Genomic DNA, 27,139 nt, shown 5'->3' on the forward strand with positions numbered 1-27,139 from the left:
CCAAGCAGAGTGGTCGTGTTGTTCCTGACAAAGTCTGCTGACATGGGCCCATAGGTGGGGGTCAGGATCAGGCCCAGTGAAGGGAACCGGGGCTGGACAGGGCTGTGGGGACAAGGAGGCAGCCTGTGGGGTGGGTCTGGGGTCCAGGCCCACAGACAGGCTCAGTTTGGTGGCAGCAGCAGTTGCTCAGGCCAGACCATGCAGCAGCCCAAAATGGTTCCCAAGGGCCAGGACTGGCCCTGTGGTGGCCTCCCTACCACACTCATGGCCACTAGTGGGAAAGGAACATGCTCAGTGTTGTGGGCTCCATGTTTGCTGTGGGCCCATGTAGCCAGGCAGCAGAAGAGCTCAGGGCCCTGGTAAGATTCTAATAAAGGTATGCTGTATGATACAGCTTCTTAGTAAACTGATTCATTCAAAAAACTGTGAAGTGATAAAAGAATGACCAGGACGTTATTGTTTGCTATTAAGCTGCATTTTCATAAAGTTTGTACTCAGCGTTCATGAAAAATATTCTTCACATTACATATATATATATATATATATATAATCTATTTGGAGAATCACTTTTTAAATATTCATTGATGAAAAGATATATATTATATAAAACCTATGGTAATATATGCACACAAATTCAGAGAAAAATTTTTAGAAAGATTTTTCTGCAGCGAGTCTTCCCTTTCAGCACAAGCATTAGCTATAGAAACCTGGTGATTAATCAAGCATTGATTCAAAGGATGATCCCAGCCTTTAAAGAGATGTAGAAAATGGTAATGGATGAAAAAAGGAGTTACAGCCAGTTGCCACAGAAATTGAATGAAGCTTGAGTTGAATGGATAGCTTTAGATTAATTGCTTATTGGATGAATTGCTTGAGTTTCCCTTGCTACAGATATTGATAAAAGATACAAGTTTGAAATAAAATGATGGTGTTTTTCATCTCAGAAGAGAATGTTAGCAAGAGCTGAAGGGTTTTTCCCCTCTGCTATGGGAAGAACTCTTCCATTGTTGGTTATAACTTCTCTTGAAGGTCCAAGTTCCTCTTCAGGTCAGCTTAAGCAAAGCTATTCTCATTCATATTGAAAACTGTATGCTGAACTGAAACTGTTCAGAAACATTAAAAGAAACTATTCATATACATAGACAAATGTATGTATATGTATATACTTTTATATACTTAAAGCAGTTATGTATGATGCCAAACACAGACTGTCTGATGTAGATGAATACCTGAACATATATTTCACAAGATTTCATTGAATGGCTCGGGTTGGAAGGGACCTTAAAGGTCAGCTAGTTCCCGACTTAAACTGCTCCTGAATGCAGAACACCTGAAGAAAATAAAGCTGTGCATAGGAAAGGTGCATGTGTGCATTCCAGGACGTGATGGAGGAGTTTTCCAAGTTGGGTCATGTCGTGGGGGAGATGTTGCAGCAAACAAGTGATACGCTTTCTGTAGGGTTTGGACATACAGTAGCACTTCTTGACTCCAGAAGTCTATGGGCTTGGTACAGGTAATCGCTGAATTATAGACCTGACAAATGGCAGTATCATGCACGTATTCTTCAGGAAGAGCAGTGTGACATGATGCCTTTAATGACAGTACACTGCAGTGTCACCACCGGTGTCATCAGTGCTGTGTCTGTGTGAGTGAGATAAAGAGGTACTGGGGGGCAGCAGTGCGTGGGTCTTGTTGACTCTGTAAAAGCTGACAGGCCTGCTTAATTACAAGGGTACATAAAAAGGAAATTGTGCCTTATAAAGTTTCTGGACCAGTCATTAAAAAAAAAAAGGGAGCTAAAGAGTTGCTTCTGGTTTGAGGTGTGATGTCTTTCTTGAGGACAAGTTGGAAACTTAGGTGCGTTTTTTTTTTTTCTCTGTCTTCAGGGAGATGCAACCTTTCCTATTCATCCACAGAGCTGAATATTTTTTCAGGCATCAACATGTAAATTACTGTTGTATCTTTCTCCATGGACTTGACAGAGGAAAAGAGGGCTACTGCTTTGACTATGCCTTACTGTTCTGCCTAGTCTAATACATCAGGTATTCTCTGCTTGATTTTTCTCTGCTCTCCCAAAGTGCTTTGGAGGTTACACCAACACTTTCATTAGGTTTTGAAACATTAGCTTTCATCAGCCAGTAGAACTCAGCCTAAACCCTGATCTCGCTTTTGTGTAGGTGCTTGGGAGGAGCGCAAGGGAGGCTTCTATGAACTAGTTCCTTAATTAAAAAAGAAAAATGTTGTTATGACTGTGTCTTGAATTTAGCGCTGGTTAGGTTCTTAGTGCAGTGAAAATATAATTTCCCATGCTGAATGAATGATACTGTTTCATTGCTTATATTTCTTTCCTCATCTGTTTAGACTTAGATTGTAAACATATTTGGGGTAAAACTAGGTTTTGCAGCTGAGCACAGTAGGCTGATGATTCTTAACTAGAGCTCTTAGACACTGTCATGAAACTATCATAAAAGCATAACTACAACTGTTCTAGGTACTGTTACAGAAAAGCTGTCCATGAAAACATTTATTAAAATTTGCTTGCACTCTGAAATTCCATTACATTTTGTTTTGTTTTGTTTTTGTTAGATCTGCAGTTTGTATGAGTGCAGAGGCGTGGCTGTTCAATTTTATGACAAAAACACACCCTTTTTTCTTCTGTTAATATCATTCATGCTGAGCACAGCTAAGAGCGTAAATTCAGTTTCTTCCTTCTCCTTCATATGTACTGGATTTGATTATTCAACTGCAATTAAAGGATTAACTTGTGTAAATTTGGGGAGGCACATGAATATGCACAGGTGTTTCTAGGGACTTTAATTCAGCTGCTCAGAAATGACTGTCAGAGATTTGCTTCATTTAGTGTTTGTGGTGACTTGATCAGCTTTATGTAAGTGATGGGCTTCTTCATTTGGCTATATGCAAGTTCTGAGGGTACAGATATTGACACCTTTCTTCTAAAGTAACATGTAGTGGTGACTTAATATAAATGTGGTGATAAATACTGTAATAAAAGAACCTTACTCTTTAAATACATTTCTGAGATATCTTACAAATCACTATTGAGCTGTTAATATATATTTGTATGGTATGTCTGTCAAGCCATGGTATACCAGAGAGATAATATACCATTCAGAAATGAAAATTTACCATTTAAATGGATGATATGTATTACAAATATGCTGTGCTAGTAACTCAGGTTTTAAAGAATTTCGTCTTTAAAAATAGCCTGGGTACACAATTCTAGTTTATATGTAAAGTTAGGGAGATCTGTAACTTTCAGTTTTGTTTTTTATCTTTGTAATGTCTAGTATTTAATTTTGCCTCACTGTATTCATGTCAAATGTGCTAGACTATGCCTCCAAAAACTGAATCTCTCCCAGGATGGTTTTCGCTCCGTAACTGCAAATCTTCAGGGGTGGTGGAGGAAAGGAGTCTCTTTTTCTTTCTTTTTATTAATATTTTTATTACTACTCCTTCTATAGCTGTCGGCATTGAAGTCTCCAGGACTGGAGACATGAGAGACAAGGATCATCAGGGTGCAGCTATTACTATGGTTTTGTTTGTGCTTATGAATTTGTCATTTTAATGTTTGTCAGCTCTACAAATTGTGCTCAATCCACCCAATGCAAGAGATGTGTGTGGGCCCTCTGTTCGAACGTTATTCTGTTAGGAATACTCCTGTGAATAGGACTACGTACTTAATTACTTTCAATTTCTTTGTGTTTTACATGAAAATTTTGCTTGTGGAAGCGTGCGTTTCTCAATAGCCCTTTTAAAGTGAGGTTTGCTTGAATCTCTCTTTTTCCTCTATTGTATATTCTGGTTTTATGGTATTTCTGTGGTTGTGACCTTTATTAGCTTCCCTAAGTCATAGCTCTCCGATGTTTCACTTAAATGTCTTTGTACCTGAGACCTCACTAATGTTTAATATTCATAGATGAAAAGTGAAATTTAATGTCTCCATGTATTCTAATATATATTAAGCTGACAATTTAATGTGTTTTCTTTTTGACTCCTCTCCAGACCTGAGACATTTTAAAGTTCAGGGGTTTTGTGTATTGAAATATCCGGCTAAGAGAAAAAAGGGACTAATAATATTAATCCCCATAATTGTAACAGTCACTGGTAAAAAGTCAGTTTTTATAGAATAGCTGCTTCATGGTGCTAGCTGAGATAATATCATTTTTTCTCTGTGTCTACATGGCGGTAATTGTCCTGGTTGTAGAGAGAATTGGCCTTTAAGCGAGCCCTGGAGTTTGCCTTGGAGCCACTGAAGCGTAGCTGGATATCGGATCTGTTGGGGAACATAAGGATACCGAGTTCAGCCAAGGCAGCGCAAAGGGAATAAGAGTGTTTTATGTTTATGCACAGGGACTTAGCAAAGGCAGAACGGCGACACTCCTAAGCTCTCAGCCCGGAGGCCTGGTGAGAGCCAGCCTGCAGGAAGACATGAGCATGCTGGGGAGAAAGCCTCTGCAAGGGCCAGGTTAACCAGCACCGCTGCTGTGACCCAGCAGGGGATGGGCAGGAAAGTCTGTCGTCTTGAGTGTACTGGAAAGCCTGCCCTCAAAGGAGGGGGTGATGGAAATGGTCTGTAAAACCAGGCTGCAGCACCTTTTTTCAGAGGTGAGGGCTATGGCAAGTGCAGTACCATTTCTTTGTTCATGGTAGTTCTTGCAGAACTTACACGGCCTGAGCGGAATCAAAATTATTTCATGTATTCATCTGCTCAACACCACAGGAGGACCTCAAGTACAAATTCCTTAGATCCAGTAACTAAAACTTACATTTTCAAACTTAAGTGCTGCCATCAGTAGGAACTATGGGTACTATGAAAATTAGGCTGTTTATATTAATAAGTAAACACATTTAAATCCTTGGCTTTGGACATGAGGCAGGGAGAAATTTTTCAAAATCTATAAAAGCAGTGTTTAGCAAAGGTGGATATAGCTTCTTCTGTCAGAAGAACTGTGATAATTATTTTCAATGTCTTTTTTTTTTTAAATAGTATCTTATGTTTAAGAACTGCTCACGTAGCACACAGCTCCAGACCTATCAATTTGATGTTTATATATTACAGGCAAAAAAAAAAAGTCATAGGAAAGCTGAAGGTCAAATCTTTAAAGTTATGTTTGTGTTACAGTAGCTTACTCTGTTCAATGATGTGTAACCTTAAATTCCTACCAAAAGAGTGGGAGACAAGGAATTAGAAATTAAAACTCAGTGTATCAATCAAAGCTGTTCTTTCACCTTACTTTAATATGCTATTCACATTCTGGCTGTTGATAAAATTAGATTTAATTAATCACAGTACTCCTTTTAGTGAAATATACTGATTGGTTCTGTAATTGAAAACTATTGGCATAAAATGGAAAGGTCAGCTTAAATGGCATTAGACAGAGAAGATAATCTGTTTGTCCAATTTCAAAGTTTTTTGGTTCAGAGGAAAAAAAATGAGGTCATTGTTTGAATTGAAAATAGTTCATTAAAAGTTCTCATAAATGTTTCCTCCTTCCAGTCCTATTCCCATTCTCCCACGTGGGGAAGAGTTTCTGTGCATACCTGAATTCTTTAAATGTGTTCTCACGACTAGAGGAAATATCAGTGCTATTTCAGGCACAAAAGAAGAAGGACAGGACCTATTAGATCATCATTGCTAATAGTTTTTTTTCTGGTAATTTTAAGTATATGAATCCTGTTGAACTTGAGTATCTTTGCAGGTTTGTGACGTAGTTTCATCTTGATTGGCTTAATTACTTATAAACATTTCAGTCATTTGTCCACTTTAAGTAAAGAGAGTTCACTGCTGCTCCATAAAAATGTGTAAGATTGGGTTGGAAATGTAAAGTATGTAACTGCGTAACATGGGTATGTTAGGCGATTTTATTGTCAGTCAGAGAGGCTAAAAGCATATTACAATAAATAACTTAGTCTTTCTTGCTTTCAGGAAATTGATTGCCTCAAGGTACTTGTCTTAGTTCTTTGTCCAGTTAGCATTGATATGGTTTTATTTGCTTTTTTTTTAATAAGCAGTATGTACTTCCCATTCTTAGTCTTACCCAATTACTAACAAAATAATACAGTTTTCTTCAAAGGTTCATATATTCCTGGGGTCAGCAACAAGAGATGAAGAGAAGTTGAAAAAATAAGAGCATTTAGTCAAGAGGAGAGAATAATTTTCCTGTCTATGAAATGTAGCTGCTGGAAAGGAAATACGTTATTCGTGTCCCTGGTGGAAAGAACAAAGAAATAAATGGCTTAAATTACGGCAAGTAATGCAGGTTAGATGAAAGGGGAAGTTTTCTAATTGCAAGAATAATGAAGCATTGAAGTATATTGCCTTGAGAGATTGTGCAGTCTCTGTATTGGAGGTCTGCAAGGGCAGATTAGTTAGATACTTCAAGGAAGCGTTTTAGGCATACCTGGTCCTGTTTTGAGGTAGATTATGTCTCAAAGGAGCGTCCAGATATATTTTCATGATTCTGTGAATGATCATCAGATTTTGCACTTTCATGCGTGACTTAAAATCTGCTATAGTAATGTATTTTTGGCATTTCAAAAAAAAAATTGATAATAATTAGTCATGGCAACAAAACAGGTAGTCTGCTTTTCCTTTGAGAGAACCCAAATTTGATAAATGTGGAGAATGACATTTTGACCTAAGATGTCTTGGTTTTTATTTATGTATGTTAATTATGATTTTGCATGGGCCTTTGTAAGATCATACAGCATGTGGCTATGTATATCGTTTAGTAGCTTTTTCTAAGTTTAAGTGTGAATTTTCCCTCACAATGAATTATGAGAGGAAGAATAAGTTCAACTTACTCTCCCCATTTTTTCTGTTTACAATTGAGATGTAGAATACAGTTTTGTTGATTTTTTGTAATAGTTGTCGTCTTCAGATCCTACTACTCCAAAAGAAAAATCTTTTTTTTATTGGAATTGAAAAAAATGCAGAGGTTTCACCTAAAAACTGTTGAAACTATACCATCTTCTGTTTGTAAAATAATATCATTCTAACACAAATTATGTATCTGTTACTAGTCTATTATACATGGGATAACCTATTTAAAATGAATAAAGACAATAATTGTAAACAGTTTGTAAGTGAAACAAAACAAAAAGAACTAAATATAAAACTATTAAGAAAAAGTGAATAATGTTGAGTATTGAGCAAGTAGCCTAAGAAGTTGATTAAAATGCTGACATTTTTACTTCTGCTTCCCTGTAAAAAAAAAAAATAGTATCAATGAAATCCAAGCATATAAAGTAGCTTGAGACTAGTGACTGTATAAAATTCCTCTGCTTAATATCCTTTCTGTGGACTTATTTTTTGTGCACACAATACTTGTCTTCATATATGTGAGGATTGAGCATTTCATGAAAGGAAGGATATGTCATCTGTTGTTATTCTCACCTTAAAAATGAGGAGAAAAAAAAAGCAACAGGAGCTGTCATAATATCTTAGTATTAAGATTCTTCAGAACTTCTTCAGTGTTAATTAACCTGTTCCAGAAATTAACTGGATTTAGTTAAAGGATCAAAATCTATTCTAGTATATAAAGGCATTCATGGTATCCTAGTGTTATTCTTCAGCTAGTAAGAGATTAAAACCTGTTTCTCATGTGAAAGGAGTATGCTAAACAATGTTTCTCTACCAAATCTTCCTCAATTTACTTTATTTTTACAGAGTTAAAAAACATTTAGAAGAAAGGAAAGAAAGTAAGTGTGGAAATGTGTATGAGATTGGGAATGGAATGAGCTCAGAGTTAAGTAAGATTCAGAAAGCATGATGAGGTGGTAAAAAAAAAAAAAAAAAAACCAATGAAATCCACTTTATTAAAACCAGGAGTAAGGGTTGTAGTGCAGCCTGAATAAAATACAATTTCACATGGGCAAAGTAAGTGAAACAGTTTCTCTAAGTCAGCTTAGGAACTGTTTTTTATCTTTTTAAAAAATTGATGAATTTTAGACATCCCATGTGTTCGACCATGAACATGTACAGCCACCTAAAATTGCTTTAGATCCAAATTTCATCATGCTGGCATCAATAGCAAGACTGCCATCAGCCTCAGTAAACCAGGACTGACTTCACACAAAAATTGTCGTGCTTCCAAAGACCTTGGAAGAGGACAGCTTCATACTGTCTTAAGGCTGAAAGCTGAACAAGAATGCATACCTGTCAGTTATGGTTAATCAGCTTTCCCTCTGCAGCAGTCTTTGGAGTTTGACTGAAAATCTCTTAGTGGGAAATTTCTGTCCGATGCTGACATAAGGAAAGATTTCTTTGGGAGAGAGTAACGATACATATAGTGGAGCATCAGAAGCCTACTGATAAGAATTGGCATTGGCATTTGAGCTGATTAGTTTGATTCAAGGTCTTCATTACAATGCAAGATAAAAGTTTGTTTCCAATGTAGGTTCATTACTTCTATTAATCAAAATAGGTTTTGTTTTCTTTAATCTAGTATAACCCAAATAGCAAATTCCAAAATAAGTTATTAATGACACATTTATATGGTATGTTTTAATAAATTCTTGAGCTGATGGATGCAGGAAGGAAGAAGCTCCTAATAGGAACAGTGTTTTTTCTGCAACTTATATTTTTTGCATAAAAGTTTACTTCCTAAAATAGATAATCTGGAGTATTTGTAAACAGGTGAGCCCTATTTGGCGCTCAACAAGACAGTGAAATGTTTTCTTTCTCCATACAAACTACAGATTCCATATGGACATCGCCGAAACCTTTAGTATGCTGCAAATCAATGCTCTTGGAGTATGAATTATTTTGTGGCATGGATCAGGAAAGAACTTCAAAAATACTTTTTAAACATATCTATCTGTCAGTCTATTTTTTTTTGTAAAATGTTCAGTCAACTGTGTAAAGTAAAAAGTTACTGTATTTCACCTATATGAGAGGCTGTTTTGTAGTAAGGTCATTTATCTATAGAGATTAGAATTTAAAGCTCATGAAAGCCCTTATTAAAAAATCTATTACTCTTCTTTTGTAACAATTGAAGAATATGCTTGTAGAAGGCTATTAGCTTTTACAAATACTCTGAGAGGCTAAATTAAGTTTTACCTTATACTGTAGTTAAAAAAATATGGAATATGCTCTCCATTGCTGCAGAAACTCAATTTTTGCAACATATTATTTTTTTATTGCTAAAGCATGCAAGATAGCAAGTTTGCCTAAAATAAGTTTCTGCATCTGACCTTTCTATAACAACCATTCTATTACACCAGAATAAGCCAAAAATCCATTTCTATTGAAAATATTGGTCAGCTTGGGTTATTTTTAAAAGAAAAGTAATAAATGGCAGCTATTCTTTTCTAATATTGCTGGGTCTGCTGGGTCAGAGGTATCAGATTTGCTGCAAGGCTGTTATCAGCTGTACCACAGAGGTTTGAAGAAAGTTACATTCATGAATAAAATGAAATTTTTGAGAAGTACAAGGTGCGCCAAAGGGAAAAATAGAAAACGCTTCTGAAATATTGTTGCATGAGACAACAAAGTTGAAGTATTCTCATTAAAGACTACCTGACTGTACTTTAATTGCTTGATTCTGTACAGTTTCTAAAATGTTTTCAGTACTTTGTGAGTATTAAAGGATAAGAGAGGATGAACTTTTAGTATAGGAAGTTCAAAGGTAAATGATTTTAGATGTATGTTAGCATAAGAAAATATGGCTATCCATCCCCATTGAATGGATACCTCAAAGTGGGAAACAATTTCGTGCTTAAAACACCTGACACTTGAATTCTACAAAACCACTTTGTGTCTTGAGTTGCTGAAATGGCTAATACAAAACAGCATGATTCTTTCCATAGTGAAAATGTACAGACATTATTCTAAACATGAGGAAAAATATGCTTATCTGAAAAATCTGTTAGCAATAAGCTATATCTTTATTACTCATCTTTGCAATATTGCAAGCTGCAGGTAGTCAAAAAATTAAACAGCCCCTAAACAGTAAATAGATCTCTCTCTCCCACCTTCTCTCTCCCCTGTTTTTAAATGACATTTTAAGAGTTAACAAAATTATTAACAGCCTGATTCTTTGGCATGGACATTGGTCTTTATTTGTTGATTTTTTTTTCATTGGTTTGAAGAAGAAGAGAAAGCTTGTTTATATAAAGTACATACTTACAATTTCTTGTAACTGTGTGACAGGTTTAAAAATAATTAATATCTATCATATAATTAATTCAGGAATTATTCACAGTTGTCCTTGACATTGTTCATTGGAAGGGTCTTAATAATCTTTACTTCAAAAACTAAGCAATAGTCATATTGGCAAAAGTCCTGCTGACTATCTTTGAACCCTTTTCATGTTTTTTTGAAGTAAAAATAAATTGTGAAAGAGGCACTCATTAAAAGCAAGCAGCATTAAAGTAACTTCAGGTATGATTTTAAAGCTGCTGAAAATTAATAATAAAGTACGGATGTAGACTTTCCTGCAAGGTTACCCTGTTGTGCTGGGAAAGCACTCTTTCTTGACTTTGGCAAGTGCAAGAAGGAAATGAATTGGTGAATCGGCACGCTATCAATGTGTGGTTCAGTTCATTTGGAGCTGTCGTAGGAGCTCATGTTATTTTAGTTTGGTTTCTTTTCGCAAAGTTGGAATTGAGACAAGTGAAAATAAAACATTAAGAAAAGATTGTTTTGGGTGTTGTTTTAATTATTGAGCAAATCTGTCAGCAGCCTAGATCACCAGGCAGAAAGAGGTGGGAGTTGCTTTCTCTGATGAATATTTTTTGTTATCCCATCAGTGCAGATCCTACCTCCTGTCCTGTAGTCATGTAGGAAGCCAGACTTCACTGCTAGGCTTTGTAGGTCACAATTCATGGTGTTCGGGTTCAGCAGGTACACATGAGTCCAAATTCCTATGGAATTTGGTGCTTTTTATGTCCTTCCCACAGAACGGACCATACCCTCATCCCTCTCCTAAAGGGCTGGAGTGTCTGTCTCACAGGGAGAAGCTGAGGGCTGGCTCTGTTTAGCTTTAGGAAGATAAGGGTCAGGGGCATGGTATCAGTAGGTATAAACACCTGGAACTGGGGGAGCCAGACCTTTCTTAGTTGTACCAAGTGAAAGGGCACTGTCTGAAATACAGAAAAATCTGGTTAGACATGCTCTGATGCGCTCTTCTGTCCCAGTCAGCTGCATTGTTTGGGGGATTTGAATACTTTAGCCTGCGTTCCCTGAATGATTCCTAGCAGTCAGGAAATACAAATTTCAACTTTCTGGTTGCTTCTTTTTTATAATAATAAGAGATGCTAGCATGTAATTTGTTGTTCATATGACAGAATAGATGAAATTGCCCTGATCCTTTTAGTGAGGTGATAAAGAATATTTTAGAAATGTTACATGTTGAAAGAAATGAGAGAAATAGATAGAGACATATACATGTTGGGCCTACCCTCCTATATATCACAGTGGAAAAGCTTAGAATTTTCCTTGGGGTATCACCTGATGTATTCAACATAGGAGTTCATGAACCATTTTCCTGATAACTTTTAAAATATATTTGTTTAAAATTGTTTCCTGAATGACAGTGCGTACCACAAGTTCTTCATAGAGGAATGATGTATGCAAGACCGTATTAGCGCTAAAGAAGCTGTTAGTCTTCTCATCCCAATGTATGTTCTTAGGCATCTGCAGTCTTCCACAGTTTGACATGATAAATCAAAACTCTCCAGTAGGCAAATGCGTCCTTACAGAGTTCTCATACACCCATTGCTCAAGCATCTGTCCAGTGGGTCAATAAATAGGAAGTTGCGATGTTTTTAAAACCCATGTTATAGCTTTTTTTTTTTTTCTGCACATTTGTGACTTCATCAATATAACTGTAGTGCAGCAATAACAACTTTTATACCCATCTATAAAATTTCTCAGTAATGAAATGCTTGGGGAGTTTGGCATTTTCTAAATAACCTTATTAACAACTTCAATTTTGAATTTATGGCATGATGTTACTGGCTTGTCCATGATACTCTAGAACCTAAAAGCACAGAAAGTGTGATGTAAGTGTTTCAGAAATGGAATAACCTTGAGTTATTCAGATGTTGCAGAGTAAATCAAGTGCTGCCCTTTTTTTGATGTGCTGGGCTAATTATTTCAACTAATGTAAATGTCAGTGCAGTGAACACTTATTTGCTGTCGCATAACAAATAGATGGCACGGGAAATCTGAGCATATGAAGAAATTTATCATATCCTCAACTCTATATTGTATCGCTTCAAGTCAAGGATTTAGATGGTGATTTATTTTCATATTTTGGGAAAAAAAGTTTTAAGTTTACTTAAAAATACAGTAAAAAATAAAATTAAGTAATTAAAAGGCACTAATTATGCATGGATCTGTTCTGATTTTTTCTTCTCATTGAAGGATTCTGAGCATTAGAGCCTTTGCCACCTTCTCTTGTTAGCAAATACTAGTTGTCTACATTTTACTGCACTACTGCATTTTACTGCATTTGCTTCATCCTAGCATCTTGCAGCCTAATGAGTGTACCCAGCTTGAGGGCAGTTGTTTGCTTGATGTGTGCGTTTGGGTGTGTGCTGTAGAAGGAGGTCCCTCCAGTGAATGTCCCTCCAGTTCTCCCCAGGCATCTCCTGTGTGTCCCCGAAGTGCTGCCCCCACAGGCAGCAGTTTTGGAAGGCGATGGCTGGCCAGCAGCAGTGTGGGACCACCTGGAACCATCCATGAGCATTGCTGGTTGCTCTGTCAGGAAGGGCAGCTGCTGCCCACCACCCACAGCCCACCCCAGTACCTGCTGCAGCCATCGACCCCTCATAGAGGGACAAAATCCTGGAGAAGGACCCTGAGAAGCATGTAACCTGTGGGTTCACAGCTATCAGCAGGCATTTTCAAGCTGTGCACTGCCTGCTCCTGGTATGTTTAGAGAAGATCACGGTGGATCCAAAGCACTAGACTTAATACTTACGTTTTATGGTGATGGGAACTTCGTAGGCGCTTAATGACTGTATTGTCCCTATTCACTCTGCATAGTGCTTCTGTACAGATCTCAGTTATACATAGGCAGTTCAGATGTGAGACCTTTTTCATTTGTTAGTCTAATGCTGAAGAGTTGCAGGGAAGGAGAGCCACACATGCAATGGTCGGAGATTAAGCATAAAGGCATAGGGATGGGATAGTGTGATGTTTGGATTTTATTTTTTTTTGCTAGATCAGGCTGCCTTGTAGCAAGCACCTCCTTAGGGGAAATAGCATTTTAGTTTTTATCCTGAATTTCCTCGGCTTGTCACTGCACCAGTGTGGATGCTGCTTGTATGTGGAAGTGGGAGAGCCTTTGACTTCAAATTTTGGGTGATACAGTGCTAACATTTCACTTTAATAGTCTTGTGCTAAAATTTAGCATAAGAAAAAAAGGGAAATCTTCAGGACTAAGTAGTTTTCATGACTGTTCCACCTATTGGGAAGGAAGCCTCATGAGAATGTCTGTGTTCCTATGCTTGTAATGATAGCAGAACTGAAATTTAGAAAATGGACACCTTGCGATTTTGGAGCTGATTTATAATATACGTATGGTGGTATATCCAATGATACCACCACTTTGAAAAACAATCCTTACCTTTATTCTGATAACTGAATGAATTTCATTGCTCAATGAATTTTCTGTTTTTGTTTGTTGGTTGGTTTTTTTTGTGTGTGTGTTTTTGTTTTTCTTTTTGTCTAGTTCAATCGCAGTAGTTGGACAGGGCTTAGCATGGTGGTAGGAAGAGGGGAAAAAATAACAAATTGTCTTTTTTACGCAACACTGTTTACGAACACTATACAGAATCTTTTATTTCAAGAATGAAGGTGAATCAGACAGTGGTTGCCTTTATTCTACTGTTGAAACATCCCTGAAAATGTCTAATGTCAGTGCTTCTATGCCACGTTTCTTTCCCATGTGCATCTTTCCTGAGCAGGAACAAGTGCCTATGTTCTATGTAAGATTATTTCCTGAAATTCATTATACAATTGGAAATGGTTATGCTGATCAGCTTTAATGATGTTTTGTTAATGCAGTAGTTGCTTGTATATTGGTGTTCAGCAAAATAACCCTAGAGCTAGTGAGTAAATCCTCAGGCTCAAAGTGAATCTGTAATTATCTCTTGTATTTTTTAGAAAGGTGCATTTCCACTGATATGTCATCTTCCTTTGCCTGAGACCCCTTTAATTGTCTGTCTCCTCAGAGTGAAATTAAAAATAAATGAGTTATTCAATGAAGGCACTTGTTTCTGAGTTTGAGCTTTCAAATGTCACAACAGAGAAGCTTTTTTCCCTATGAGGAATCTAATAGTCTGTGAGCAAGATTTTTTTGATAATTGTGCTATTTTTTGGGCTCATCGTATTCTCTGTAATTGAACCAGATGTTGAATCTTCTCTAGAGGAGAAGGATCTTCTGAGTCTATGTAGTATTTTATCAGTCTTGCATCCCTAAAGGTTTGAGGTTAATGTAAAAATGAAATAGTAAGGCAGATGTTGTATGCAATGTTGCTGTAGGTGGGTAATCCCTCTTGGTCCGAAACACTTAAAAATGTGCAACTCACAGCTGCATACTAGTTGTAACAAATGGTTGGATGATAAATTGTTGTAGGATTTTTTTGACATCCAGTCACAATCCAGCTCTTTGTATGCAGAGTGACTTTCACTATTTTAATAGTGTTGCAATGATAAAAAACAGTTCTTAAATTCAAGAGGCTAAGGGCTGTAGAGACAGATTGCACTATTTGTGAGTAACTTACAGAAATGTTTTGGAGGGGAAAACCCTGAACATGTTTCAGCTTGTCTTCTCTGCTGGTTTCTCATTTCCATATAATAATGTATCACTAAAGAATATGTGTAACTAAAACTTTGGTTAAGAATTGTTTCACAAGCCAGTAAGCAATTAGTCACTAAATCCAAGAAGGCAGTAGTGATATTTAATATGACTAAGTTGAGTGCTTTTTGCTTTTGAGCACTACTGTGAATCTGTGGCCTGATTTTTTGAGGCGAAGGAATTTCATGTGATTTCATTTGGTATATTCACAAAAGAGAAAAGTATTTTAAATATATAGGAATCCAGTTTGCATTGGTCAGACCTTGAACTTAACCGTGGCTGTCTATCTGAAAGGACACCTAAAACAAAAGCCGATCAGGAGGGCCATGGGAAATCTGGTTGTGTAGGAGCACCTTCAAAACTCATGACTCAGGTAGGCACTCCAACTACACTGCTTCTGTGTTAGGGTGAAGTGCTTTTGGGTGCCTGGTCCTCTTTTCTTATACTCTGGTTTCCACTGGAAAGAAGCCCTGCTGCATATTTGGGGAGGAACCATAAAGTTCTCCAGTCTTACCATGCCTTAGTGCCTCAAGCATACCAAAGAGTATTCTTGCCTTTTGGTGTACACGCAGTTACAGAAGTGTAGACTAAAATTTTACACGTGTTGCCGTGTTGTTGCTGTTTAGCTGTATGAGAAGTGGGAACATGCAAATACCCAATATGTGTTCTCCAGCATACCTTGTCTCCCATGATCTGTTGCTCAGTAGTTTGCTTAGCCACAGATTAATAATCCTTGTTAAATTTTTTATTCATGGGCTTGAACACAATGTTATTTGATTATTTCTTTAAATGTCTAATCCCAAATTTATGCTGGAGGTGTTGGATAGCATGAATTTTTAATCATCGGTCTGGCTGCATTAATCCTAAAGAAAGGCAACAAAAGGTATTGCTCATTTTAGCATTTATATTTATGCTGGGTGGCCAATGTTACTTCACTTTAGCCTATCAGTTTATGGTAGAATATGTGTTCAGTGAAAATTCAGATAATCAGGGTCTGTTAACACATCTGTAGTGGGTTTACGTGGCAAGGTTTTGGTAGCTGGGGGCTATAGGGGTAGTTTCTGTGAGAAGAATCTAGAAGCTGCCCCATGTTAGATAATGGCCCAGCTGGTGGCCTGAGCCAAGCCAATAAGTGATGTTGTTTTGTGCCTCTGTGACAGCATACTTAAGACAGGGAAACAAACAAACAAAACAGACAGCCAAACCAAACCAAAAACAAACAAACAAAAAAACGCTGCCACGCAGCATCTGGGAGAGAGAGAGGAATGAGAAACAGTCTTGCAGGCGCCAAGGTTAGTGAAGAAGGAGGGGGAGAGGTGCTCCAGGCGCCAGAGCAGAAGTCCCCTGCGGCCTATGGTGAGGACCATGGTGAAGCAGGCTGTCCCCCTGCAGCCCATGGAGTACCACGGTGGAGCAGGGTTCCACCCTGCAGCCTGTGGAGGAGACCGCGGTGGAGCAGGTGGATGTGGCCTGGAGGAGGCTGCGGCCCATGGAGAGCCCTTGCAGGAGCAGGCCCCGGGCCGGAGCTGCAGCCTGTGGAGAGGAGCCCATGAAGGAGCAGGGGTTCTGGGGGGAGCTGCCGCCCGTGGGGGACCCAGGTTGGAGCAGTTTGCTCCTGAGGGATGGACCCCGTGGTATGGAGCCATGTGGGTGCAGTTCTTGAAGAGCTGCTGCCTGTGGGAAGCCCCTGCAGGATCAGTTTGGGAAGGACGGCATCCCGTGGGAGGGACCCCACGTGGAGCAGGGGCAGACAGTGACTGTGAAGGAGTGGCAGAGATGAAGCGATAGGGACTGACCGCAGCCCCCATTCCCCTGCACTGCTCAAGGGGAGGAGGTGGAAGAGGGCGGAGGGGGGTAAGGCGTTTTTGGTTTCTTTCCTTTGTTTCTCACTTCTCTAACTTGTTAGTAATAGGCAATAAATCTTACTGTCTCCTTATGCTGAGTCTGTTTTGCCCATCACGATAATTGTTGAGCGATCTCCCTGTCCTTATCTCAACCCTTGAGCCCTTTTCATCGTATTTGCTCCCCGTTCCTCTTTGAGGAGGGGGAGTGAGAGAGCGGTTGTGGTGGAACTTGGCTGCCCACCTGAGTAAAACCACCATTTTACATCCTGTATTATGAAGTGACTTCGTATTCAGCTACTCAGAACTCATCTTGAGATTGACCATGGGATGTGCTGCAGTTCTGTCTTTTGTGTATTTGCAAGCAGCAACATTATCAAGGAATCATGGCCTAGCCATTACAGGAGGCAGTTAGTCCATGTATAACAAAACACAAGTTTGATACTTACGACATACTTATGATGTATCCAACACTGTACTTTAGGGTTTGTTTGTTACCTGTTTCTTCCTAGGGCAATGTAGCTTTTCAAACATTTGAGCCACAGCAAGACTTCAGTTTGCTATTTCATAGTATTTGGATTTATATTTATCCTTTTGCTAGATTCATTTTAATGAATTTATTTACTTAAGTATATTATGTTTGCAAGAGGGCCCTGTAGTACATTAGACTTGTAAATGTTATCAGGTAAAGTAACTACAAGTAATTAATATTTTTTAAGAGTATTGCATCAAAATGCAAATAGGCAACAGGAAACCAGCTGCTAACTGTACTACTCAGCTTCCTTTCAGAGTGCTGCAAGTTTGCTATTTAAATCGCTGTTTTCAGGGAAAGGGACCAGCACGGGAATAAATTGTCACAAAAGTGAAGTTTATCATGCTTTTGATAGTTCTGATAGTCTTGAATTCTTACAACCAAGAGATTCACACTGGCTGTACACATGTTGAGAAGAGGCAGAAGTTTAACTGAAGTCAATCTGTCTGTGCCTCACTTTTAAAAGAGCCAGTTAATTTGCTTTGAGGTGGCTAATTTAGGAAGCTGGGCTCAAGAATCATGTATAACTCCGTTCTACCTTGTGTTTCTGACTTTAAGAAACAAGCTGCTTAATGTTACCATTTGAACGTTATCATTATTTGTACACAAGAATTATTGAAATTAATGAGTTCATTTTGAGGCCATGAAAGGTTGGATGAAATAGTTTTATCAGAATATCTTTAGTTCTTCAGTTCTTCCAGGTATGAACCTCTGATATATGTTAAGACATGAAAAAAAAAAATGTTTTCTTGGAATACATCTGCAAAAGTTGCAATAGAGGAGTGAACCCAGGCTGGATTTTATTTCAGTAATATGAAATGTAGGTTACCAACCTTCGATATTAAAATTAAAAAAGTAGGTCATGTTAACAGAATAAGATTGTTGTTTCTCAGTAACTCATTTGTTTGGTTCACATGCTTCATACATGAAGAAGCATCGTACATTCAGAGCATCACTCTTACATGTGCCTGAGATTTTTGTTGAGATTTCAAGATATTTCTCAGAAGAAGACTGATCAAATGTTGTTTCCCCAGAATTGCTTTGCAAGTGTGTTTTCACACATCCTTTGAACATGCTTAACAGCATTTGTAACATGCATTATACATATGCCCTTCATTCTGCACAGTGTGCTGGTTCAAACCTAGGATTAACAGAATAAGATTTTCTCTGTTACTCGTAAGCAGCAACAAATCGCTTCTTCTCTTTCTTCAGCACAGATATGGTAAATCATCTCTTGTTTGTTTATCAGAATTTGCTACACTTTTTTAAACCACATTTTTCATAAATTAAGTGTTTAGAAAATGGCAAATGTTACTTGAAACCTTCTGCAGCCTTGTGATACTTCTTACAGATCTAAATTTTGTTTACTTCTAATGGTATTTTTTTATTTTTGTTAAAATACCAGCATTTGGCAGAAAGAATGAGGAAAAAAGAAAAAGTTTTCAAAGCTCTGGAAAGTTAATTTGTAAGCTCTTCTTAGCTTTACCCGGGAAATTGGAGTCTGGAAAGCAAAAGCTGCATGTTGCATGCATGCTTCTTTTTTGGTTTGCTAGTTGTGTTTGTGTTTTTTTGGGGGGGAGGAAGGGGGGGGCTTGGGGGGGGGGGTGGTTGTTGTTTTTTTGTCTCTTACCACACATACAGATATACTGATTTGAAAGTGCCTTGGGGGTCTCTACATTCTGCCTCTCTAAGGCAGTGGGTCTGGCCTTATATGAATAGCAATAACTCATGATTGGCTATTCCAGGAAAATCCAAAGCTAAAGGGGAATGTTGGGAGGTGCTGAGTAACTATAACTCCAGTCTTGTAGAAATGAGAATTTAACTCCCAAAAAATCGAGGTACTTCTTGAGTTGAAGAATGAGGCGTTTTTGACAGCCTGCTGTTTTAGTGGTCCATTTAACGTCCATAAACTTCTTGTGTAGTAGCCATAGCAAGACGCTAATAGAAATATTACGGATGTGTTTGACATACTTAAATTAATAACTTAGTTAACATCTAAATTCATAGTTTTCTCACAGTATTTAGAATAGTAGCTTCATTTTCCACAGTCAAGGCTCAATATTTGCACTGGATAGACTGAATGTTTTGCTCACTAATGCCATATTATATATGTTGATCTCTAATAATGCAAACAATACATGTATGTGCATATTTATTTGTGTTTTTTTTGTTTGTTTATTTGCTATTTTTGCAGACAGTTCCATTGGGGCTGGGAGATGGACAGCTGTTCACCTGGACTGATGGCTTGAAAAGGAAGGACTGGCATGATTATGAAAGTATTCAAAAAGATGCCATGCGTTCAGGTATACTTAAGTTCAGAGCAAATTTAAGTGGTTTATTCATTTTTTTTTCCCATATGATTTTCTTTCTCTTAAGTCAGCTAAAAAGAATCATAACAGTCTGTATTTGCAGCATGTCACAAGGATTGATAATGTTCTGAACTGAGGGGTCAGAACAAACAAACATCCTATCTCTGAAAACAGCTAAGTGAAAACAAAAATGTGTTGAATGCTACTAGCTATGTAATGATTGCATTTAGGAAATGGGCAAAAATATTAACAGAATATTTTTCATGTTGAAATCAGTTGTGATACTGTAAAAAAAGTAGCAAAAGTGTTGGTTTCCAAACAAAGGGACGTATGTAGCAACTGCAGCTGAGTTGTCTTTAAATCAGTGGAAAAAATCTGAGCCCGGTACCTATAACTGTCAAGAATATCCAGGGTTACGTTAGGAACAAATTTTGACCCTATTGCCATTGTTGAACTCCAATCTTTTAGTCGTACTTAGGCTAAAGCTACTTCATTCTGACAGTCTAAAATGATGTGAAAATGGAAGCAAATTGTATTTGCAGATGCACTGAAGGACACTTGGTTACATTGAGTAATATAATTTTAATGTACCTTTATGTACTGTAGGACATATGTGCAAACAAAGGTTTGTGTTACTCGTTCTGTCTTAGGAGCATGTTCAGAGTTAAATCTTTCTTTTGTAATATAATTTACAGCTATTCAGAATAAGATGAATTAAATTAAAAGGAAAGGAAGGGAAACAGCAGTTAAATTGCACCTTAATCAGTGTCTGAAAGTCATTTTACAAAGGCCAATCTACTATTATAAAATGAATCATGCTGTCTTGATCCAACTGTCAGAAGATAGCCAACACCTCCCCCCAAATACTGAATCCAATTGACAGAGTCGTAGTATTTTGTGAGTACTTCATTTTGGGAGGTCTTGAGCCACTAAAATATTTCAAGTGCAGATTAATTTTATAAACCGTTTTTTCCTTTCTCTTTTGAATATTTTTGGTCACTAAAAAAAATGATCCTTCCCTTCTACATGTTCTTAGGAGGAAACAATGTGGGGGGAGGGTTGAAGATATTTTAGGCATTTTAGGATTTGACAGATCAGTGTTAACTTTGTTCCAAATTACATACAGGATTAGCGCTTATTCCAACTGTATGTAGAATGACAAGTATCTAAGAGAATGCACAAACTAGAAGCAGCATATATGTAGAAACTTGTAGAGATGTAGGGAATGTCATGTTTGGAATGTGGACCTTTTTGAGAGTAGTGCACTGACATTTTGGCAATGGACTTTTGATTCTTGAATATTTAACGTGAACCCATGTGTTTTGGAAAATAAATGAAAATACTTTTGATTATCTGATGGATAGCTGTAGCATTACCTTTGTAATGCAAGCTGTTGCATGGAGTTGACTAAGAAATTAGCAAAACATGTTATGTGGCATTGTCCTACTTGGGCATTCTACTGCGGTTATAATTTAACAAGTGTGTGGGTATTTTACCAGTAAACTTATTTCCTTGAGAAAAATAATGTATTAAATTCTTCTGACTTATGTTTTTATTGGTTTCCTGAGTGTTTGCTGAGTCTGAACATCTTAAAAATCTTTTTAAGAAATTGTGTCATTATTCATTACATTAAACTAACTTTTAATGTTTTGTTGTTGAAATCACAATATAGTAATGCAACTGCCAAGGTAGAGTACAGAAGTATCTCTGTGCACTCTTTTAGGACATTCTATATAATTTCTGTCCATACTAGCAAACCAAAATTTTGAAATCAACTTTTAGTTAAAAATTACTTAGAGAATAAGCTCTACAATCTGAAGGCATGAAAATAACACCAGTGGAAGGTCTTCTCAGGTGATGTCAGAAAAGGCAGTCAGTGGCAATTACACAGAAATGAGGAGAATAGTGAAGTCTTTTCAGAATCCAGTTTGTCTGTAAATCTTAGTTTCGTGTGTACTGGGAATGGGCATTTCATAAACATAATTACAGAGAGGTGCTAACTTGGCTACTTGTTCTCTTGCAAGACCAAAAGTTTTTATCCTCGTTTATTCCACAAAATCAAAACTGATGTTCCCGAGTTTAATAGGTGTGCCTTGAAAGGTAAGCATTTAGTTGTTTTAAAGCTAAAGAGTAAAGTCACAGAATAACAGAATTGTAGGGGTTGGAAGGGACCTCAGGAGATCACTGGGTCCAATCCCCCTGCCAAAGCAGGTTCGCTAGAGCAGGTTGCCCAGGTAGGCGTCCAGACTTGAATATCTCCAGAGAAGGAGACTCAACAACCTCCCTGGGCAGCCTGTTCCAGTGCTCCGTCACCACAAGTCATTTGCAAGAAATGCAGAAAGATTGTACTATTTCTGTTTATTTCAAGTGTTCTAGCTCATCTTTTTTGTCTCTAAAATTAGAAATAATCTAGCATCTAAATACTGAAGTGAGTTCATGTTACTTTTGGATTTGTGGGGCTTTGTTGGCACCTCTGACATTCAAATGTGTTTTTATGCTGCTTTCACCAGTAGTTCACATTCTTTTAGCATCATGGCTGTACCTGAGAAGGATGTTGAGACTGGAGTGAATAATGGAGTGGCAAGGCTCTACATGTATAAGCTCCTGATACAGCAAAAACAAAATTAATATTCAAAGGTTCTTGCAGATAAAAAGGCTTCAATAACTTGTACTATTTTTTCAACTTCACTTACACAGAAATTGCTCATGCTATAGATCATTCCAAGATCAGTTTCTTTCAGCTGGGAATATTTGGTGAAGCCCCTTTTGAGGGGGAAACATGCTTGTGTGCTTCCCACCTGACAACAAAGGGCATTACAGATGCCATCGCACTGTATCTGCTTTTTACTGCCACTGTTCTGCCACTGAGGAGGTGAATCTGGTGTCCACATGTGCTCCATATAGTTTTTATTCAACATTCTTTGATAGTTTAGAGATAGTTACAAGATCTTCATTGTAGGGATATGTTGCTTTTACATTTGAGAAGAGCCACCTCCAGATTCGGCAGATGGCTGCCTCTCTTCCAATCTCTTTGTCACTCCTGTGGTCCCTAGCAAGTGATCCCACCAGCTGGGCTTCCTGGCCATCTATTTCCAGAACAGTGGCCCCACAATCCCAGCCTCAGACCGCAACTCAGTGAGAGTTGTGTATAATGGCTAAAAGTTTAGTCTAGCGCACTGATCAAGTCTGTGGTTATCTCGAACCCCTCAAGCCCCATCTCAGGTGTAACAAAGGACTTTTTTGGGGTAACCCCAGTAGGAACCTAATCACCACACAACTGTTCTCCCACTCCTTTCCCCTCATCAGGATGGGGGAGTGTAAAGAAAAGAAAAAAGCAAGAAATCTTATGGGTCAATATACAGTTTAATAAACAAAGGAAAGAGGAATAAAGAAGAAAAAAATAAGAAAAAAAAGAAACCAGTGATGCAAAGGTAATTGCTTACCACCTCTCACAAACAGACTGATGCCCAGCTGATCTCCAAGCAATTGCTACTGTCTCCCAAGCTGCTCTCCCTTCCATTTTATTGCTGAGAGTCATGTTATATGGCATGAAACACAACCCATAACTGACCAAAGGGATGTCTCCTCCCAGCTTCTTGCCTATCCCAAACCTACTTGTTGGGGCAACAGAGTTGGAAAAAGAAAAAGTGTTGAGGCTGTGCAAGCACATAGTCAAAATGTCGGTGAGTGATCAACGCTGTTTTAGTCACGAATTCAAACACAGCATATATAGGCTGCTGCGAAGAAAGTTAACTGCATTCCAGCCAGACCCAATACACGTCAAAATCCTTAGAGAAATCTTTGATATAGCTGAAAGAGAGCTGAGCTCTCCACACTCTTTGTCCAGACACTCCATAAATGATCCTGCTTCTCCAGCTGTATTAGAATAATTGAATATTACTGGAACTGCGTTGTATGGCCTATAATTAAGGCAACAGTCTGGAAGTCTATAAATTTAAGTTTAATTTCCAGTTTTCTCACAGGTATTTCATTTTCTCAGTGACTCAATTTCTTGTCTTGAAAAAAGATAATGCTTTCTAACTCTATCAAGAATGTTGTAGGTTATTGTTCTTTTTACCAGTGGCAAAAACCCAAAGAAGTCTTTGGAGACATAACTCCTTAAAAGTTAATTTGTTTGCTAGCCATATTATTTCTGTACCCTAGTAAAAGTCTGTAAATGAACTTGTGATGTGGGACTGTACTGCTACCTGTTTTGCACATCACAAAAGGTCTAGTAGAATACTCACAGGTTTCTCTGAGATACAGCCCTGATCTTACTGATACTGTTGCACAGATTCACAAAATGGCAAACGGCTCCTACACCTATGCCCAGCTATATTATGTAGTATAGAATATGTACTGTACAGCCGGCATTGAAAGGAAATTGTCCAGTCTGCTTAGATTTTGCTGTCTGACTTCAAACCATATGTCCTTTTGATTTACAAAAGAAAAAGAGGGGGAAAAAAAAAGCATTTCCCCAATTTAAATGGATATGCAGATGAGTTAAAAATTCCCCACTAATAACACTCCAGATAAAGTTGACATGTGAGTGATTCCTTGATCTCCAGAAATGATGATGCAATACTGGCACAAATGGTCACAGTTTAATAAATGATTTCTTGATAGTCAAATGCAAGGTCAGTGAAACAGATAATTCAGGCCATCCCAGATTGGTCATTTTCTTGCAAAGAAGAAATCAGTTGTGGATCTGCAGGTCACTTGGTATGTATTATCTGCCATGAATGAAGAGCCTGAAGTCCTAGATAGATATGAAAAGAAACTAATTTACGTGATACTGGTGAAAATACTAGTGATTCTGTCAGTATAGATGGAATGCCCAACCTTCTTTAGATAAATTTTATATGAATCATTGCTGAACTATAAATGGATTTTTGTTGAAAAAAGAACATTATGTTGAAATCATCATGATACCTAGTTTCGATGCTTTCCAAACATGGCATCTCAATTTATTTTTTCAAAATAAAATAAGAATTTGGAACTTGATTATTTTAAATGTATGTATAAAATAGCTAACCAATGTCTCTTCCCTCTGTTATTGAAAAAAAGTATGTACCTGGATACACTGCTAGAATAGAATAGAATCGTTCAGTTGGAAGGGACCTTCAAAGATCATCTGCTCCAGCTGCCTTCAGTGCTAACCAGAACTTAAAGCATGTTATTGAGGGTATTATCCAAACGTCTCTTGAGCACAGACAAGCATGGGGCATCAATTTCTTCTCTAGGAAGCCTGTCCCAGTACTTGACCACCCTCACGGTACAGATTTTTATTTTTTTTTTTCTGATGCTCAGTCTGAACCTCCCCCGGTGCAGCTTTGTGCTGTTCCCCCACGTCCTGTCATCGGTTCCCAGGGAGAGGAGACCGGCACCTCCTCCTCTGCATTCCTTCCTCAGAAAGTTGTAGGGAGCAACGAGGTTGCCTCTCAGCCTCCTTTTCTCCAAACCAGGCTACCCAAACGTCCTCAGCGTTGACTCATAGGGTATGACTTCTGTCCTTTTTCATACTTTTCTCAGATACTTTGATATTGTTGATAATTCTATTTGTGAAATTACAGCCTTTGATATAGCCAAATTTTTCATCCTATATTGTAGATTTTAAAATTTCTAATTCTGTCTGGAATCTTCGTTATTCTTTGACCACTATGATTTTCTGTAGAATGCTTTTATCAGGTTAATTGTATATTTAGTGTATGCTATTGTGTTTAGCCTTGCTTTTTTATTATGAGTTAGAAAAAGCACTGGAACTACTTCTCTATTAGGAATTATTTTGTTGTGTTACTTGCAGCTTCTTTCTCTTAACCTAGTTTTTAATGATGTTTCAATATTTTCAATCTCTTTGAGTGGAAATAAAACTTCCAAGGGAGGTCTAATAACTTTTTTTGGTTAATTTTGATATGTGAATGCAAGAAATCAATAGAGAGAATGTAGTGGAAGGTTGCAGAAGCAGCTAATTGCTATACTGTTAGTAGAAAAGGGAAGATAGCCAATTAGTTCCAGTTATCCAAGTCCTGATTTACTCAAAGGCAGAAGGGAATGTTTAATGACTTTTATTAAATATACTGCTCATCAGTACAGAATGGACATAGTGAAATCAAAGATATTTTATTCAGTCATCCCAATCACTTCCATTTTTCTCTGAATATTATTCTTTCATTACTTCAAAACTAGTGATTGAAATATAGAAAAAGGAATCTGAAAGTTTACCTTTAAAAAGAAAAATCTTGATGTGATTGTCATAGGTACGTCAGGAAAAAAGAAAAAAAAAGGTTGTTTCCATTTTCTGAAGCAACCCATTAAGTCAATCAGATACTACAATGGAGGGGGAGGGAACAGAGTAAGCTAATCAGAGAAACCGACTTTATTAGAGCGGACGTCATGCCATCTTTCTGACAAGAAACCAGCGTTTAAACTAAGCGCTGTTTCTATTAATTTGTTTTCCTCTGGGAATACAACTGATGACATGCCTTGATGAAAAATATGCTTAATTTACATTAAAATTTTAAAAACTGTAAACAAATGCAAATCTTCCATCTTTTTTTTTTTTTGTGGCAAGTGGTAAACATTGTCTCACGTACATCTGAAAGTATTCTTGCACTGAAGTTAGCATTGTGAGTGCACCCTATGTAAATACAACTTGTGTTAATGACCTGGGTAGCTATTGGTATGTGTGTTAGTCCAGGTACAGCAACAATGATGGTATCAGGGTAGTGCAAGGCTGCCTGGATCTCTAGATAGAACAGAATTCCTGTATGCTGAAGACCATGGTATTACTGTTTATTGACTGGGCAGGTTTCTTTGCTTGGTAAGAGATTTCCCTAGTTCCCTCTTGTTGTCTGGGAAGAACTCTGAGAACATGTCTGTCAATATCTTCACTTCAGGAGCATGACAGCTGGTGTGGTGCCAATGACCACTGATTTTCCAGGCTTTCTGAACAGAAGTCTGAGATGCCCTGAATGCTCCTAAGAAGTATGAGATTCACAAGAGAGAGCCATGAACACCTAAGGCAGTAATTCAGAAGCATCCATGAGAAGAAATTCTGTTGATTCCACTGCTGTCTTTGTACCCTGGGTAAGACTAAGAGTCCTAGAGAATCTGTCAATGTCATTGTTACTTCATTTCTAAAAGTTATTATGCCTATTTCCATCAAGAAATTCTTTACTGTGTGTGCTCATCAATTACAAGTAATAGCATTAATGATGAATTACAGCCCTTCTCAGATAAGAGGAACAATTCAAATGCACAATTCTAGGGCTTTTAGAGAAGTATAGATTGAACATTTATATTTGAATATGGTGCTATTTCTGATCATGAAAAGCTATTTCTAAGTACGACTGATAGCTTTTCCATTGTTAAATACTGCAAAAGGGGAGCTGGCAGAATGGAAAAATGGAAACTTTTCAGCAGAACAGAACCAATGGGAAAACAACAACAAAAAAGATTGGATTTCTGAATAATTGTTGATCAATTCTATTTGTGAAATTAATAGCCTATAAAGAGACATGGAAAGATGGCATACCAAAAGTTCCTTAGTGTTTTTTTTTGCTTTCAGTTTGTTTCACATTGTTAGGGAAAGAAAATATTTCAAAAGGCTGTTCGTTAAATACTTTG

General features: G+C 37.6%; 1 protein-coding gene across 9 annotated transcripts in view; it reads left to right on the forward strand.

The window, feature by feature from the left end:
- GALNTL6 (polypeptide N-acetylgalactosaminyltransferase like 6) overlaps positions 1 to 27,139 on the forward strand; it is a 497,378-nt gene that overhangs the window by 166,862 nt on the left and 303,377 nt on the right. For 8 of the 9 annotated variants that reach the window (XR_010831175.1, XM_066996158.1, XM_066996154.1 and 5 more), the window contains exon 2: positions 19,399 to 19,507. Coding sequence is in view for 7 of the 9 variants with exons in the window: in XM_066996158.1 (XP_066852259.1) it covers positions 19,399 to 19,507 (109 nt within the window). In the remaining 2 variants the exon portion in view is untranslated. Of the gene's footprint in view, positions 1 to 19,398; positions 19,508 to 26,409; positions 26,600 to 27,139 lie in introns of all 9 variants that reach the window. The other variant, XR_010831174.1, reaches the window with a different exon arrangement.

This window comes from Anser cygnoides, chromosome 4, assembly GCF_040182565.1.
Source record: "Anser cygnoides isolate HZ-2024a breed goose chromosome 4, Taihu_goose_T2T_genome, whole genome shotgun sequence".
NCBI lineage: Eukaryota > Metazoa > Chordata > Aves > Anseriformes > Anatidae > Anser > Anser cygnoides.